Below are 15248 nucleotides of genomic sequence, written 5' to 3' on the forward strand. Positions count from 1 at the left end.
ATCAGAAAAACATTCACTTTTGTGTAAAATGAAGTAAAAATTTCTACAGCGGATATTAAACATGAAGTAATAAAGGTAAAGGCCTTTACTCACAAACAAAGAAATCAAATACAACTTAATACTCTAAAATAATTGTAGTCTCTTCCTCACAAGCTCCAAACTTCCTTGGAGAGCTGACAGGAAAATCAATACAAGAAGCTTCATGGCAAATCTAATCAGTTCCTCAAAAAACATCTGCACAATCATGGTATCAGTTCACACCACATCGCAGGAGGAAGCACAAATACAGAACCATGAGGTTGTGCAAATCTCCTCAGCAACACATCAATATAGAGCATCCACCCTAAGTAAAAACACTCAGGTATAACTCGGACATTGTCTAAAGTACACCACACAATAACTGCAGACAAAGCTTCTAACACACTAGCATCTAACTTGCTGCTTCTCCATCTTGTCCTCGGACAGCCAAGTGCATGCTACGCCACTTCCTTCAATGGCTTACTGTGTCACTGAACGCTCCTTTGCTGAGGTGTACGTGGTTGAGTTTTCATGAGCCGTGCAAGTGAGTTCATCATGTCCGAAGAAATAGAACTCCTTACCTTCCAACCTCTCCCCTTACAGGAACCAGTAATGGTGTGACTAGAAAGGCACGAGATCACAGAATCACAGGTTGGAAGGGACCTCAGGGATCATCTAGTCCAACCTTTCTAGAAAGGGCACCGTCTAGACAAGATGGCCCAGCACCCTGTCCAGATGACTCTTGAAGGTGTCCAACGTGGCCGAGTCAACCACTTCCCTGGGGAGATTATTCCAATGGGTGACTGTCCTCACTGTGAAAAATTTTCCTCTGGTGTCCAATCGGAACCTCCTCAAGAGCAACTTGTGTCCATTCCCCCTTGTCCTCTCCATGTCACTCCTTGTAAAAAGGGAGTCTCCATCTTCTTTATAGCTACCCCTTGGTACATGGTGATGAGATCCCCTCTGAGCCTCCTTTTCTCAAGGCTGAACAAACCCAGTTCTCCCAGCCTATCCTCATATGGCAGCTTCCCAGTCCTTTGATCATCCTGGTGGCCCTTCTCTGGACCCCTTCCAGCCTGTCCACATCCTTTTTGTAGAGCGGGGACCAGAACTGTACACAGCACTCCAGGTGTGGCCTGACAAGCACTGAGTAAAGCAGGATGACGACTTCTTTATCTCTGCTGGGGATGCCCTTTTTGATGCAACCCAGCATCCTGTTGGCCTTCTTGGCTGCAGCAGTACACTGTTCGCGCTCATGTTGAGCTTTCTGTCCACCAGGACCCCCAGGTCCCTTTGCACAGAGCTGCTCTCCAGCCAGGTGGATTCCAGTTTGTGCTGCACTCCCAGATTATGTTTTCCCAGGTGCATGACCTTACACTTGTCCTCGTTGAATTTCATAAGGTTCTTGCTGGCCCACTCCTCCAGCCTATCCAGATCTCCCTGCAGAGCAGCTCTCCCTTCTGGGGTGTCTACTTCCCCACTCAACTTGGTGTCATCAGCAAACTTCATCAGGCTACACTTGATGCCGTTATCCAGATTGCTTATAAGGATATTGAATAACATTGGGCCCAATATTGATCCCTGGGGGACTCCACTAGTGACAGGTTGCCAGTTTGAGAAAGAGCTATTTACCACCCCCCTTTGGGTGAGGCCTGTCAGCCAGTTCCCCACCCACTGCACAGACCACTTGCCTAGGCCATAACGCATCAATTTCTCCAGTAGGGGACTGTGGGGGACTGTATCAAAGGCCTTGGAGAAGTCCAGGTAGACAATGTCCACTGCCTGCCCCATGTCAACGAGGCAAGTCACTTTGTCGTAGAAGGCCACCAGGTTTGTCAAGCACTATCTGCCTTTAGTGAAGCCGTGTTGACTTTTCCCACTCACACGCTTCATTTGACTTGTGATGGCCCCCAGGAGGATTCGTTCCATAACTTTCCCAGGGATTGAAGTAAGGCTGATGGGCCTTACCCGGATCCTCCCTCAAGCCTTTCTTGTAGGTAGGGGTGACATTTGCCTTCCTACAGTCCTCTGGAACATCCCCCGTTCTCCACAACTTCTCGAAGATTATGGAGAGTGGGCTTGCAATGATGTCAGCCAGCTCTCTCAACACCCTTGGGTGGATGGTGTCAGGGCCCATTGATTTGTAGGGGTCAAGCTCCTGTAGTAATTCATGTACTAACTTTTCCTTCACTGATGGTGGGTCAGTGTTTGGATCAATCAGCAATTTTGTTCCCGAAGCCTGGGACCCTACAGTGTTGGTAAAGACAGAGGCGAAGATGTTGAGGACCTCTGCTTTTCAGCATCATTGGTGACTGACTGTCCTTTTCCGTTTAACAGTGGGCCTATGTTTTCCTTTTTCTGCTTACGGTTGACATGTCTGAAGAAGCCTTTCTTGTTCTTTTTCACGTCTACAGCCAGTTTCAATTCAAATTGGGGTTTTGCTTTTCTAACTGCATCTCTGTACACTCTGGCAATGCCCTTGCTCTTGACGGATAATCCTCCACTTCTCCATCTCTGGTATGCTTCCCTTTTGGATTTGAGTTGACCCAGGAGGTCATGGTTGAGCCATGGGGGCCTCTTGCTCTGCTGACTTCCCTTTCCTTTGTAGGGGGATAAATTGGCTTTGTGCTTCCAATAGAGAGTTCTTGAAGAACTCCCAGCACTCACTAGCTCCTTTGTCTTCTATGGAGGCTTCCCATCGAATCCCTCCCAAATGAGCCCTGAGTGCACTGAAGTTTGCTCTTCTAAAATCCATAACCCTTGTCTTAGAGCTGACCTTCAGCACACTCAGCAGGATCCCGAACTCCACAATATTGTGGTCACTGCAGCCAAGGCTATCACTAACCGAGATATTACAAAGCAGGCTTTCTCAGCTTGTGAACAGCAAGTCCAGCAGCGCCTCCTTCCTGGTTGGCATGTCTAGCATTTGTATCAGGAAACAGTCCTCTATACATTCCAGGAACTTGGTGGATGCGAGTTGCCGTATTGTTCTTCCAGCAGATGTCTGGGTAGTTGAAGTCCCCCATCAGGACCAGGTTCTGTTGCCCAGAAGCTTGCTTTAGTGCCCCAAATATCACTTTGTCATCGTGGTTAGGAGGTTGATAGCAGATGCCCATTGTGAGGTCCTGCTTGGAGATGACCCCTTTGACTTTAACCCAGAGGCATTCGATAGAGCAGTTGCAATCACCATAGTTGATGCTGGTTTCCTTGAGTGCACATACTAGAACTCCTCACTACTAGAAGGCTTCCTTGACTGTGTTCACAGACCTCCCTCTGCCATCTGTTGGTCACCTCAGAACCAGGAGTAAGTACAGTATTGCCTAACTTTATCACTCCTTAGAGAACATGCATTATGGAAACATGCAATGGCTCACCATACTTTAATAAAGCAAGCAATTTCCCCAGAACTGACTTTGGTTTCAGGCACACCTATAAAATTATTTCAGAAATCACCCTAGTCACCCAACAACCAACTTCCCAACACCAAGCATGTACGGTGTTTGTATCTGTCTGAAGTGACCAGTTATTAGAGCGCAATAGTTACTCGCTTCTACACCAGCACTGGTGCACTTCGTTGAGAACACTGGTGCAAAAGCATGAGGATGAGCTCCTCACATAACTTCATGAAAGTTTTTTTTTTGCATTAACAATTCTGGAGCCATTTCCAGTCATCTGAAACCTATGGAACAATGTGATCCTATCCTACCACTCTCCTCTTCTGCGAGCCTCAGAACAGCATGGCAATGATGATGTTCAATATCTCTTGGAAGTCACGGATGCTTCCATCCTTACTGAGTTTGGTGAAACTCTCCACATTTCAGAAAAGCCATCACACATTTTTTTGACACACTTTTTTTACCACATAAGTAGGTCATCCTTCCCATAATCAGAACTGTATCATTAATGGATTCATGGCTTTGTTGACTTCTAAGAGCAGAGAACACAAAGGAGTTCACACAGTCTAATGTGACAGGAGGTTAACAACATTTTCCCTCTTAGAGGCACGTAAGACAGCGTAGCAGTGCCATAACACACCACAACAAAATACAGAAAAGCTCAACTTGACTCAGTGCTTAAATGCAGATGCATACATGACAGCGCAGCATTGCAGAGCTTATGGTAGCCCAGACAAGCCCAAATACACTTCAAGACACAAAGCGCAGTTGTTTTAATTTTAATGCAACAGCCCTTCAGACATTCCCAAAGCTAGCTACAATCGTTGTTTCCTTTTAAGGAGGATAAAATACTCGCACCGCTGTCTGCTTCCCAAGTATCCCCTCCTCCTCCTCCAACAAAACTCTTTTTTGACTTTTTAGGACACAAAATCGCTATGTTTCATTCAAAGTTAAACTTCTCCTCCCAGCCTAGCAGTATAGTTTATGCTTTCTGTTATCTTCTCTAGATTATACTGGATAAAAGCAGATGAGGCATTTCTGATTCATGCAAATCTGAAGGAACCAGAAGGGACAGCATGAAACTGAGTGTCACTTATAACCATTACATTTTTTGCCCTTGATTATTCCTACAGCTAGATAAATTTGCCCGCTATATGAAGGAAACTACAACACTCAACTGCAGTCTGAATAGGAGGAAAGAAACAGAAGGGAAAAGGCTGCAGAGATGGATCATGTGCTACGTAGTTTAACATGCACTTGGCATACAAGACTACAGCTTGGCTTTAACTTGCCTCCACCTTTTCCTGAAAAGCTTTATCTGGATACAGAGAATACATCAGGACTTTAGACATTATTAAGTCGACCTATATGCATCAGTGGAATTTTACACTTGCTGGAATTTTGAGAGACTAGTTTTATTCCCCAAAGTTATCACTGATGTCTTTTCCTCCATTTTCTTTACATTTTGCCCTTCCACAAACAGACTCTAATATAAAGCATCCAGGGGCAGCAGTGTAAAATTCAGCAAATACTGGAGAAATTAGTAAAGCACCAGAAGCATCCCAACTACATCAACAATTATATGAAACTGAATGCATACACAAGAGCATTAATAATGAAAGATGTTCATAATTTCCAGATGAAAACAAGAGCCGCATCTGCATGAAGAGTCAGTATTTATACAGGTGAAAGAAGCAACCAATTATCTCTACAGCAGTTCTCAGTACAGTATCATAAGCCAATTGAAAGAGCAAGTTCTGCATCAGAGAAATTCTGAAAGATTAGGAGAAAGTATAAAAGGAAAATATGTAACTTCCCTCAGATATTTCTCTCATTTATATGACAGATTAATTGGCATCTGGAGGACTTGTTTGATAAAGGTCCTCTAACAAAAAAATGAGGCATTTATTCATAAGTGATGAAAAACAACAATTAAAAAATCAAGAAATAACTACAAGATCTGCTTATAAAAAGTTACATAATTGACATGATCTGTAATATGCATTATATTACTGGAATCAAGTAAATAATTAACTTTTTCTTCTTTCAGTCTTGTTGAGTCACCTGAAATGAAGGGACAGAAATATGGACACCAAGAGCTCTTCAAGGTATGTGAAATTTCATACCAAGCTACGGTAAGTCTACTTTGCATTACACAGATAAACAAAATTGCATCACTTTTCTAATCAGCAAAACACGAGGTTGTTAAAAATTAAATAAGATCACACTATCAAATTTTACTGATAAAGTTTCCAAGTGAAAAATGAGCTGCTATGAAAAAAAAAAATCAAACCCTTTTTCAAATGTGAATGAATTCAGAAGATGCTCATTCTACAGATTGAGGAGCACAGGTTCTTCAGGTAGACATAGCAGAACTGATAAAAGTTAAGTTCCAGTTTCACACTATAAAAAAAGACATGATTTGTGTATACATATAAATATATACACAAAAAAAGACACCATTTGTGTGTGTAGAAAGACATATATAGGTGTTATCAGCGCATGAAACTGACAGGCCAAACGATTTTTGCAGGGTCACACACGAAGCCTGAGCCTGTCAGGCTTTCTCTGAAGCCAAACTGGGCTTGACTTGCAAAAAGCTGATGTAAAAGACTTGCTTTTAAATAGCATTACGCTCCGTTTCACTCCTTACACTTGTGCACCTACTGGAAATGTGAAGAACACAAGTGCAGCTTTCCATGACCTTTTTGAGACAGCTCTCCAAGGCCTCAAAGCATATATATACGGTAAGGTTCGAAGTTTCTCTGGAATGGGATGAAGGGCTGTATTTTAGGCGTTCTTCCGTGTCAGTATTTAGCACTCAGGAAGTGACAAAAAGCACGAATCTGTTGAAGCGTCAGGGAATAAGAACGAACGACGACATTCTACTTAAACATTATCATCAAGCTGAAGTTCCCCCACCTCCTCACCAGCCGCCTGCCCCCTCACACAGGCCGGTCCCCCCGCACCCCGCCGCCAGCACAGAGCCGCTCCCACGGCCCGAGGGACGGTGGACCCCAGGGCGCCCGCCGCCCCCTCACGCTCCCCGCAGCCAGCGCTGCCTTCCCACTCCCGGCGTCCGCAGGGCCGAGCCGGGACCCCGCCACGTACACCACGCCACGCGAAACGTGGATAACTTTCGGCGGAGGCCGCCGGGGCTGCCCGCAGCCCGGGGACCACTCGCCACCCGCCTCAGCGACATGGCTGCCGGGGACACCCCCTCCCCGAGAGAGGAGCCGCGGGTCCCCGGGACCGACAACGAGCCGCGGGGTTCGGTCGAGAGCGGAAGAGGCTGCGGTCCCACGGGACAGCCCCGCCACCACGGCGGAAAGGGTTAACCCTGCCTCACCCGGGCGGTAACAGCCGCCGCCTTCCCCTGCCGCCCTCCCCTCCCCAGCGCCGCAGCTGCGCTCCGTAACTCACCTCGACCCCACCCGCCTCCTCATCGCGCCGCCGGCGGGCCCCTCCCCTGGCGGCGGGGCGGAGCGGGGCCGGCCCGCCGGAGCCCCGCTGCCTTCTGGGATCGGCCTCCGCCCTCCCACGGGCTGTGGCGGCGGCATCGGCTGCGAGCGCGAACTACGCGTCCCGGCGTGCCCCGCGCAGCGCGGGAACCCGGAAGTGAGCGGCGGAGGCGGGGAGCGCGGGGCCCCGCGCTGGAACTTGCCCGGGTGTTTCCTGGCGACGGGGGAAGTGAGGAGCCGCCGCGGAGAGTGGGAGCCGCGTTCCCCCCGCTCCCGGGCGCCCCATCTACCATGAGACCCGCCATCTTCCCGCTCCTGCCTGACCCTGGCTGCCTCCTCCTCCTCCTGGTGAGTGTGCGGCGCCCCGCAGCCCGCCCTTCCCGGCCCTGCCGCAGTCCTGCCGGGGGGGATCATCGGCCTGGGCTGGGTGGCGTGGAGGGTGGTCGGTGGGCCTCGGGGTTCGTTCCCTCCCGCCCGCCGCCTCCCGTTAGTCCCGCCGGGAACGTGCCTTGGCACCCGGCCCCCTCGGGCCCGCGGTGCCGCCCCTCGCCTCGCCCCGCCGGGGCTGGGGGCCGGGGCCGCTCCGCCGGCACCTGCTCAGCGGGGGAGGGGGGGGGGGGAGGGAGGGAGGGAGGGGATCGGCGGCTGCGGGAGCGGCCCCGGTTGGCGGAGGCCGGTGTTGTGGCCGAGGCTGATAGGCTGCGGGACCCGGAACGGGCCGGCGGCGGGGCGGGGCTGGGCCTGGGCTCGCCGCTCCTCCGGGCTGAGGCTCGGGGGCCGCCGCGGGCCCGGGGCATGGGCCTGGCGGGCGGTGGGGCTTGGCTACCGGATCAGCCGCGGGGAGGGCCGGCGTCGCGCCGCCTCCCTTCCATGGGAACCGCAGGCAGGGAGAGGGAGCGGGCCCGGGAGGGCCGCGCAGCCCCTCGGGCGGCGGCGTGAGCCTTGGCTGCCGGGAGGGAGCTGCCCCCTGCGGAACCCCCCGGGCCTCGGTGCTGCGGCCCTCGCACCGAGGGGAGCGGGTGCCCGTGCCCCGGCGAGGAGGGTCTGCCTCTGCGCCCTGCCCTGAGCGCGCCTGCAGCAGAGTGACCCCGTCCGAGCTCGGTGGCCGGAGCTGGGAGAGGTTCCCGAGCCGTCTTGCACAGTCGTTACATTTATCTTCCGTTGTCAGACCGCAGCGGTTTTATTTTCAGGCTGGCATTGCATGCATGATTTAAGCCACCTTCCAGCTTTGCATACACAGAAATGCAATCACTGATGCATGTGTTTTGTGGAGATAAGTTGTCTGTGTTGTATGTTATCTATTTTTTTTCTAAACACGCTGCCGTAGTGATTCTTAGTGTTCCAGAATTGAATTAGGCCAGATTCCATGCCTTTCATACCATAAGTGACTTGCAGAGCTAAAGGGGACTTGTGTGAATAAGTTTAATAGGATTTGGTGTTAAGATACTGATGTATTTAATCAATCTTATTTTGAACACTTGGGAGAATAACAACAGCCAGAAAATGAAGGCATAATTGGAGGTAAAAGTAGATAGGGCTTTGGGGAATCCAAAGGGAAGTACATAGTGGTATAGCTACTAATGAATGAAGTAGTTAAGAATGTGAGGACAAGTACTTGATGAACAGAACAAGTACTTGTTATCCCTTTGAAACATGCACTTCTACCTAGATAAGCTGGGATTAAATTATTATAAGCTTGCTTTAGTTTCAGGGTTAGTAAATACTGGTGATTGGTAGGGTTTGAAAAAACACGTTTGAAATGTTATATGTAGATGACTGCTTATAGTGTGTTAGCTCACTATATAGAGACTAACTAAAGTGAAGAACATAGAATTTTCTGGTCGCATCTGTGTGTTAAAACAATGTTGCTTATGCGCTAGGTTGGTTTTCACCATTAAGTATGGTCTCCAATGAGAAAAAATGAGGAGAGTATACTGTTTTAAAATGCCATTTAAATGGGCAAGTACAAGTTTGAAGAAGTGGACACAAGTTAATGAAAGCATTTTTCTTTCTTCATGGTACAGTTGATCAATGCAAATTTAATATGCATCAGTTAGATCTATGTGTGCCAACTACAAAACAGGAAATGGCTAAGATCTGAAATTTCCCAATGCTTTAGTTGCTCTGTTGCTGTTTCTTTGTATACGGGTGACTTAAACCAATTTCTAATGTGCTTTAAAAGAACTGTATACAAAAAACCTCAAAAAGAATACAGGTCAGTTTTGGTGGTTTGGGTTTTCTTGTGGGTTTTTTTTTTAATAATGTATAATGTTACCTTTGTAATTCTTCAGTGCCGTATCAGATGTGGGCCTGTGTTGTAAGGTGCCTAGTTACATACTTGGATCAAGCCAATGAATCATAGCTTTTAGTAGATTTGTTAAGAGTTTTGGAAAAGTTGTCCTCAGCAGACTGGGAGTGGGAGGGATCCTTCTTCTTTAAAATAGCTTTAAAACTCTTTTACGAAGTCTGTTTTCTCATGGCATTTGAATAATCTAGTAGAGTGTACCAGATGGGCTTTAAAGTTCTGGTAACTTTGTTTTTCTTGTTATTGACAGCCATGAATACTTAAGACTAGCAACATAACCATGGTAGCAATTGGTAAGGTTTGGGAGAGCACTCTGCTCTGCATCCAAAGGACGTGCCATCTAGCAGAGCCTCTTTGAGCACTGCAGTTAGCATATTTTGTGGATATGTGAGCTTATTAGCATTACATCAGTGGTTCCTAAAACAGAATACAATGATAAGTAGCTGTGGAAACAGCTTACTAAGCTGGTCTTAGTAATATCAATGAAGTTAAAACATTATTAAATTTTCCACACTCTTGGATAAGCATATTTCTTCTCTAGATGGGGAATTAAAATGCTGCAGAAGGAAGAAAAGGTACAATGTCAATATCAAAAGAAGTTCTAAGAAGTTTGACAGTAGGAGATCACTAAAATTGCAGAGGGCTTTGGGTCTCACTCGTATTCTCTCTGGTCTCACTGAAGGCTGGCTTGCTCGGATGGAGGTTGCAGTGCAGAGTGTTACAGGGACACCTGCCAGTCCCAGCACAACCCTTTTCCCTTCCAACTTTTCAACCTCATGTGCTAGTATTGTACTGGGCTGCTGGGAGACAATGGCTGGAGCGAGGATGGGGGAAGTACGGGCTGGCATGACCCCTGCCTCTGCAATACTGGAGCTGAGTTGGAAGGGTAAGCAGCCCACAGCCGAGGCTGTAGAGGATTGTGTACAGCTGATAGCAAGGCTGGAATAAGAGATGCATTGTAATGTCATGTGGTCCCTTGTGCTCATAGATTAGGATATTTCTGCCATGTTGGTGTTTTGTTTAATAGTGGGTAGGACAGATCTTTAAGATGAATCCAAGGCAGTGGTACAAATGCTGGCAGGACAGTGGCTCATCACATTCTCCTCTAATGTAAGGTGGTTCTTTGGCTTTGCTCTAAGTAATTGTTCTGTATGTTTGCCTCTACTTGCGGATGTGTATACTTTGCCTATAAAGAAAATTCTAGAACAAGACACTCCATTGCACATGCTGCTTCCGCATATGTATGAAAGACATTTGTCGTATTACTCAGTGTCCCTGAGGAATAGATGTGACTAGAGAAGAAACTACCAACTGATAGTGAGGGAAATGAAGGGGGAAGTTCTCTGTGGTTTTTCTTTTTTTTTTTTCCTTCCTTCAAACAACTGTAAAAGGATTTCCCAATTCTTGCGTTTCCATCTGTGGAGGTTTATTAGGTTTCAAAACACCACTACTATGCCTTTTCTTTGTAGCTTATTTGGAAAGCTGTCATGGACAAACTGAGAACACCTACTAGTTAACATATTTGGCAACATCTTTGGAAGAATGTATTTGTCCTCTCATATTCTGAAAATGTGAAATCTTGGAGTGTTGTCTGAGTCTTAAAGTTTACCTAGTTTTCTATCAAGCAGTAGCTTCTCTTCACTTGGGGTTATTACAGAAGCTGGTGTATGTTCCATTTATTATTTGGTAGCCCCCCCACCCCCCCCCCATATGCTCGACCCTGTAAGTTGATGCAGTTTATAATTGGCAGGTAATATTTAGTGTTACGGTTGGTCTTTTATATTTTCAGTGAAGCTTTCAAAAAACTACTAATAGCAATGCAATTGCAGCTGTTAGGAGCAGTAACTTAGAAGTGGCACAGATCAATTAACTTTTGAATATCCTATTAAACTTTTAACTGGAAAAAATACCATAGAGTAATATTTCTGTTTCTTGTTTGACTGCCACTGCCTTTCGTGTCTTGTTAATATGACACTGAGTACCCAAACAGTGAAAGTAAAATGAAATAAAATTCTTTTAACTTAAGACTGTTAACTGCTGTAGTGAGTTGCCCAGAGAGAAGTTGAACTTTCTGCACGGTTTACAATGTATAGAGCATGTTTCTGTGCATTTGCCTCTATCTGTGTTTGTATTAACAAATTTTATAGTCAGGAATCCTGCTCAAAATGTAATATTCTTCGCATTAGTCAAAGATCATAGTTACAGGCAAATTTTAGGCTACTGAGCCTTAGTCAGTGGCAGGGGTTCCCCCCAAGAATAGCATGGGAGTTCAGAGTTGACCATCATCTGTCATCTGCTGTAAAGAGTGAAATACTTGTTAATTGCAGACCTTTCCCTGGGAGGGGGGTGGAGGGGAGGCTTACACTGTTACTATGAAGAATTGCATTCTTCTTGCCTACGCCATGTGATGGGCAAGTTTCCTGTCTGGAGTGCTCAGGAGGGAAGACAAGAGAAACTGAATCGATTCTTCAAACAGAAGACTTGGAAAATGCTGGAAAGGGTATAAATGAGTTATTGACAGCAGAATGTCAGAGATCCTGTTGCTGGCAGCTGAAGAACTCTGCGGTGACACACTTCATTTTCTTTTGATATCATTATTGTTCTCCTCTGTAATCTGCTTTGGGTTTTTTGGCAGGACAGCTTTCTTAAGCAAGAGACTGGTCCCCATACTGTTTTCTTGGGAAAGCAGAATTACCACTGGTTGTTCTTACACGTGCCCAGCAGTTATCTCCTGTGTTTTAATCAAACCTCTTCCTTTTGAAAAACATCGGGTTTATATGCTGCTATTCAGGAGGACCTGTTGTTCCCCTTGCAGGCTCTTTTGTAAGCTGTACTTGTATAGTTTCGAGGTATTTTGTTTGCTTGAAGGGAGGGAGTTCTCATGCGAAAAGCGAGTATACAAATATGCTGTAAATTTTATACCAGACCTCCTTCAAAAGCGCTTCAAGAGAGCCTGGAGTTGTTTTCAAGTAATTGGTGCTTCAATAATGGAGTACTTCTGGATGCATTAGCAATACCTCTTTCCCCCTGTCCCACCACCCCTTGTTTGACAGCAAGTTCTCAGTGATTTAGGGGAGGAACATTTGGGAATGTAAGCAGAAGCAACACAGGGTGTTGATGTCAGAGCCTAAGCAACATTTTCTTCCAAAACTAAACTGGAGAGAGCTCCCCTGAGAAGTAGAGGAGGGCAGGTGCATTGTAGAGAAGTAGGAAAGGAAGTGAGATCAGATTTCCTTCTGAGAGTTGTCTTTGCACTTCTTTTCTTCCCAGTGTGTCTTTGTTCATCAGAAGCATGCTAACCATTGGTAGAAACATAGGTAATTTTCTTTTTCAAAACTGGTAGTGATGTCAGCTGCTCTTATTATCGAATTTTAAAAAAAGTTCATACCTCTGAGATTTTAGAAGTTTGATTAACTTTAATTATTTTAGTTTACTGGCTCTCAGGTATTTCATTTTACATTGTTAAGGGTTATTCTGTAAAGCTATTGCTATACTGAACACTAACTCAGAATATTTTCTTTGCTGCCAGTTCAGGATGCTGTATTTCTCCAAACCAGCTATAGGACCCTGTCCATATTAAGTTATGCTCTGGTGATAACGAAGTTCTTTACAAAAAGTGACAAGACATTCCAAGAGAGTTCATAATGTTTCCTGGTTTTATGTATGCTGCATCTGAGAAACTGACTGCCCTGATAATACACCTTTTACAGCTAAGAGCCATTCATGCCATTAAAACACGTGCAAAGGTCGAATACTGTGCCCTTCAGATAATTACCTGTTACTTGCAACCTCTTCTAGGAATGAATCGAACCTGGAAGCTCCTCCACATGCATGCACGTACACCTTTCCTTTTATCTGGTAGTGATCCACAAGATCTGCTCTTTGAGTAGCTGACAGAACATAAATGTTGTCTGGTTGGCTGCAGTGGCACTAAGCAAAATGCATGGTCTGTATCTTAAACCATATACTGATTAAAATAGTGAAAGCAGTGAGGACAGCTTATTGTACATAGTTATCTAAATGCAGGTGCTCTATGCGTACCTTCAGCAAGTAACTGATTCCCAAGTAATAGTATATGCAGCATGAGGTTTCTGGTAAACACAGTAAATCTGTTAGTCTGTTTTTATTGTAGTAAATGTTTGGGGTTTCTTTCCTCCACTGGTTTCTTGATCTAGGTTAGCCTGGCTTTAGCAGGAAAGCTTTGAGCAGGAATATTGGGAGTCTGACTGTATTTACCTGATAGGGTCAAGTTGTAGAGTTATGGGTTTTGATTGCCACTTGAAGTTTGATCATTTGAATTGGAAGTGACCTCTGAAGGGCATCTGGTCTCACTCCCTGCTTAATGCAAGACTAACTTACATGGGGTTGCTCAGGGTTTTTCCCAGTTGAGATCTGAGGATCTCCAAGGATGGAGGTTTTACAAGTTCTCTGGACACCTGTTTTAGCATTTGATCAAAACCCTGTAGAAATTTTTATTTGAAAAATCTATTTGGAGCTGCAGCTTGTGTCCATTGCCTCTTGTCCTATCACTGTACATCTTTGAGAAGAGGCTGGCTCTGCCTTCTCTATATAACCTCCAGCTAGGCTGTTCGTAACAGCAGGAATAGCTGCTGCTTCTTAAGGCTGAACAAATGCAGTTTTCTCAGCCGTTCCTTTCATACCCTGTTCTGTAGCCACTATTCATCTTGGTAGCAATCTGCTGGACTTCATTTCCATCTGTTAATGTATGTCTTGTACAGGCAATCGCAAAGCTGGACAGAATCCTTCAGATGTGGTCCCACAAGTGCCAAATGGAAGGGAAAAATCACTTCCCTTGGTCTGCTGGCTACACTTCTGCTAATGCAGCCCAGTATGCAGTTGTCTTTGCAAGGGATGTGCTGCTGGCTCCTGTTCAGCTTGTCCCTGAAGATGTCTTCTGCAAAGCTGTTCTCTGTGTGGTTGGCTCCCAGCCTGTATGAGTTATTCCACCCGAGATGCAGGACTTTGCCTTTGCTGAACTTCCTGGGGTTTCTGTCAGGCCATTTGTCCAGCCAACCGAGGCCTCTCTGAATAGCAGATCCCCCTTCTAGTATATAAGCCACTTCCCTCAGTTCAGTATCCTCAGGAAGTTTGCTGAGGGGGCACTGTTCCATCATTTGTTCTGGGCATTAGTAAAGACAAACCTTACACCCAATACTGATCTGGAGAAACTCCATTAGAGACATGGTATCTTTGGTTACAGCCCTTTGAGCCCAAGAGTCCAGCTGCTGTGTCACACACTTTGTAGTTCACTTATTCAGTTCATATATCACAATTCAGGTCTAAGTATACGGTGAGATACTGTGTTAGAAACTTGCTAAAGTGAAGCAACAGTGTCCAGTACTCTTCCCTCATTTACAAAGCTAATCATCTCACTACAGAAAACAGATGGATTGATTTACTTATTCTAAATTCAGACTGGATGGATGTGCCTTCTAGAAGGAAAATTTGTGTCTATAATCCTCCTGGTGTCCCAGGGGAATGCATTTTGTCTGGCTCTGTGGATATCCAACTTGCTTAAGAGCTTTCTAACTTGGTCTTCCACTTGAGTGGGTAATGTTTCTCTTCTTGAGTACTCTGCTACTATGCTCAGACTTCATCAGTAGAAAATCAAAGACAACATCGGGTATCTAAGCCTTTTCCGTGTCCCCTGCTAGTTTAGCAGCAGGCCTACAATTTTCTAAGTCTTCCTTTTATTGCCAGCATACCTGTAGAAACTTTCTCTATTAGCCTTAACATCCTTCTCTAGTCTCAACTCTAGCTGAGCTTGGGCATTTCTAATTTCATCCTGCCTGCTCAAGCAATGTTTCTATATGCCTACCAAGTATTTATTTCCTTACCTCTGCCGTCTCTGTACTTTTTTTTTTAAACTTATCCAGAAGTTTTGTGTTAACCCATGTAGGTCTTGCGCCATACCTACTTTCTGCACGGTGGAGTGGATTGTTTTTGTGCTTTGAAGAGGTTGTACTTTAAGATCAACGGGCTCTCCTGGGCCCTTTTGGCTGTCAGAGCCATATTCTATGAGTGGGCTGAACTGTTGTTAAGATGTTG

At 45.8% G+C, this 15248-nt stretch overlaps 2 protein-coding genes across 3 annotated transcripts in view; one reads left to right on the plus strand and one right to left on the minus strand.

Moving 5' to 3' along the window:
* Nucleotides 1-6942, minus strand: part of INVS (inversin) — a 111396-nt gene extending 104454 nt beyond the window's left edge. Inside the window, exon 1 of the mRNA XM_075084518.1 lies at nt 6837-6942. The gene's annotated coding sequence lies outside the window, so the exon portion shown is untranslated. The remainder of the gene's footprint in view (nt 1-6836) is intronic.
* ERP44 (endoplasmic reticulum protein 44) overlaps nt 6758-15248 on the plus strand; it is a 53801-nt gene continuing 45310 nt past the window's right edge. The window contains exon 1 of one of the 2 annotated variants that reach the window (XM_075084522.1): nt 6758-7222. In XM_075084522.1, coding sequence (XP_074940623.1) covers nt 7166-7222 — 57 coding nt within the window. In that variant the 5' untranslated portion in view covers nt 6758-7165. Of the gene's footprint in view, nt 7223-8012; nt 8164-15248 lie in introns of those variants that run through there. The other variant, XM_075084521.1, reaches the window with a different exon arrangement.

Source organism: Phalacrocorax aristotelis, chromosome 2 (assembly GCF_949628215.1).
Source record: "Phalacrocorax aristotelis chromosome 2, bGulAri2.1, whole genome shotgun sequence".
Taxonomy (NCBI): domain Eukaryota; kingdom Metazoa; phylum Chordata; class Aves; order Suliformes; family Phalacrocoracidae; genus Phalacrocorax; species Phalacrocorax aristotelis.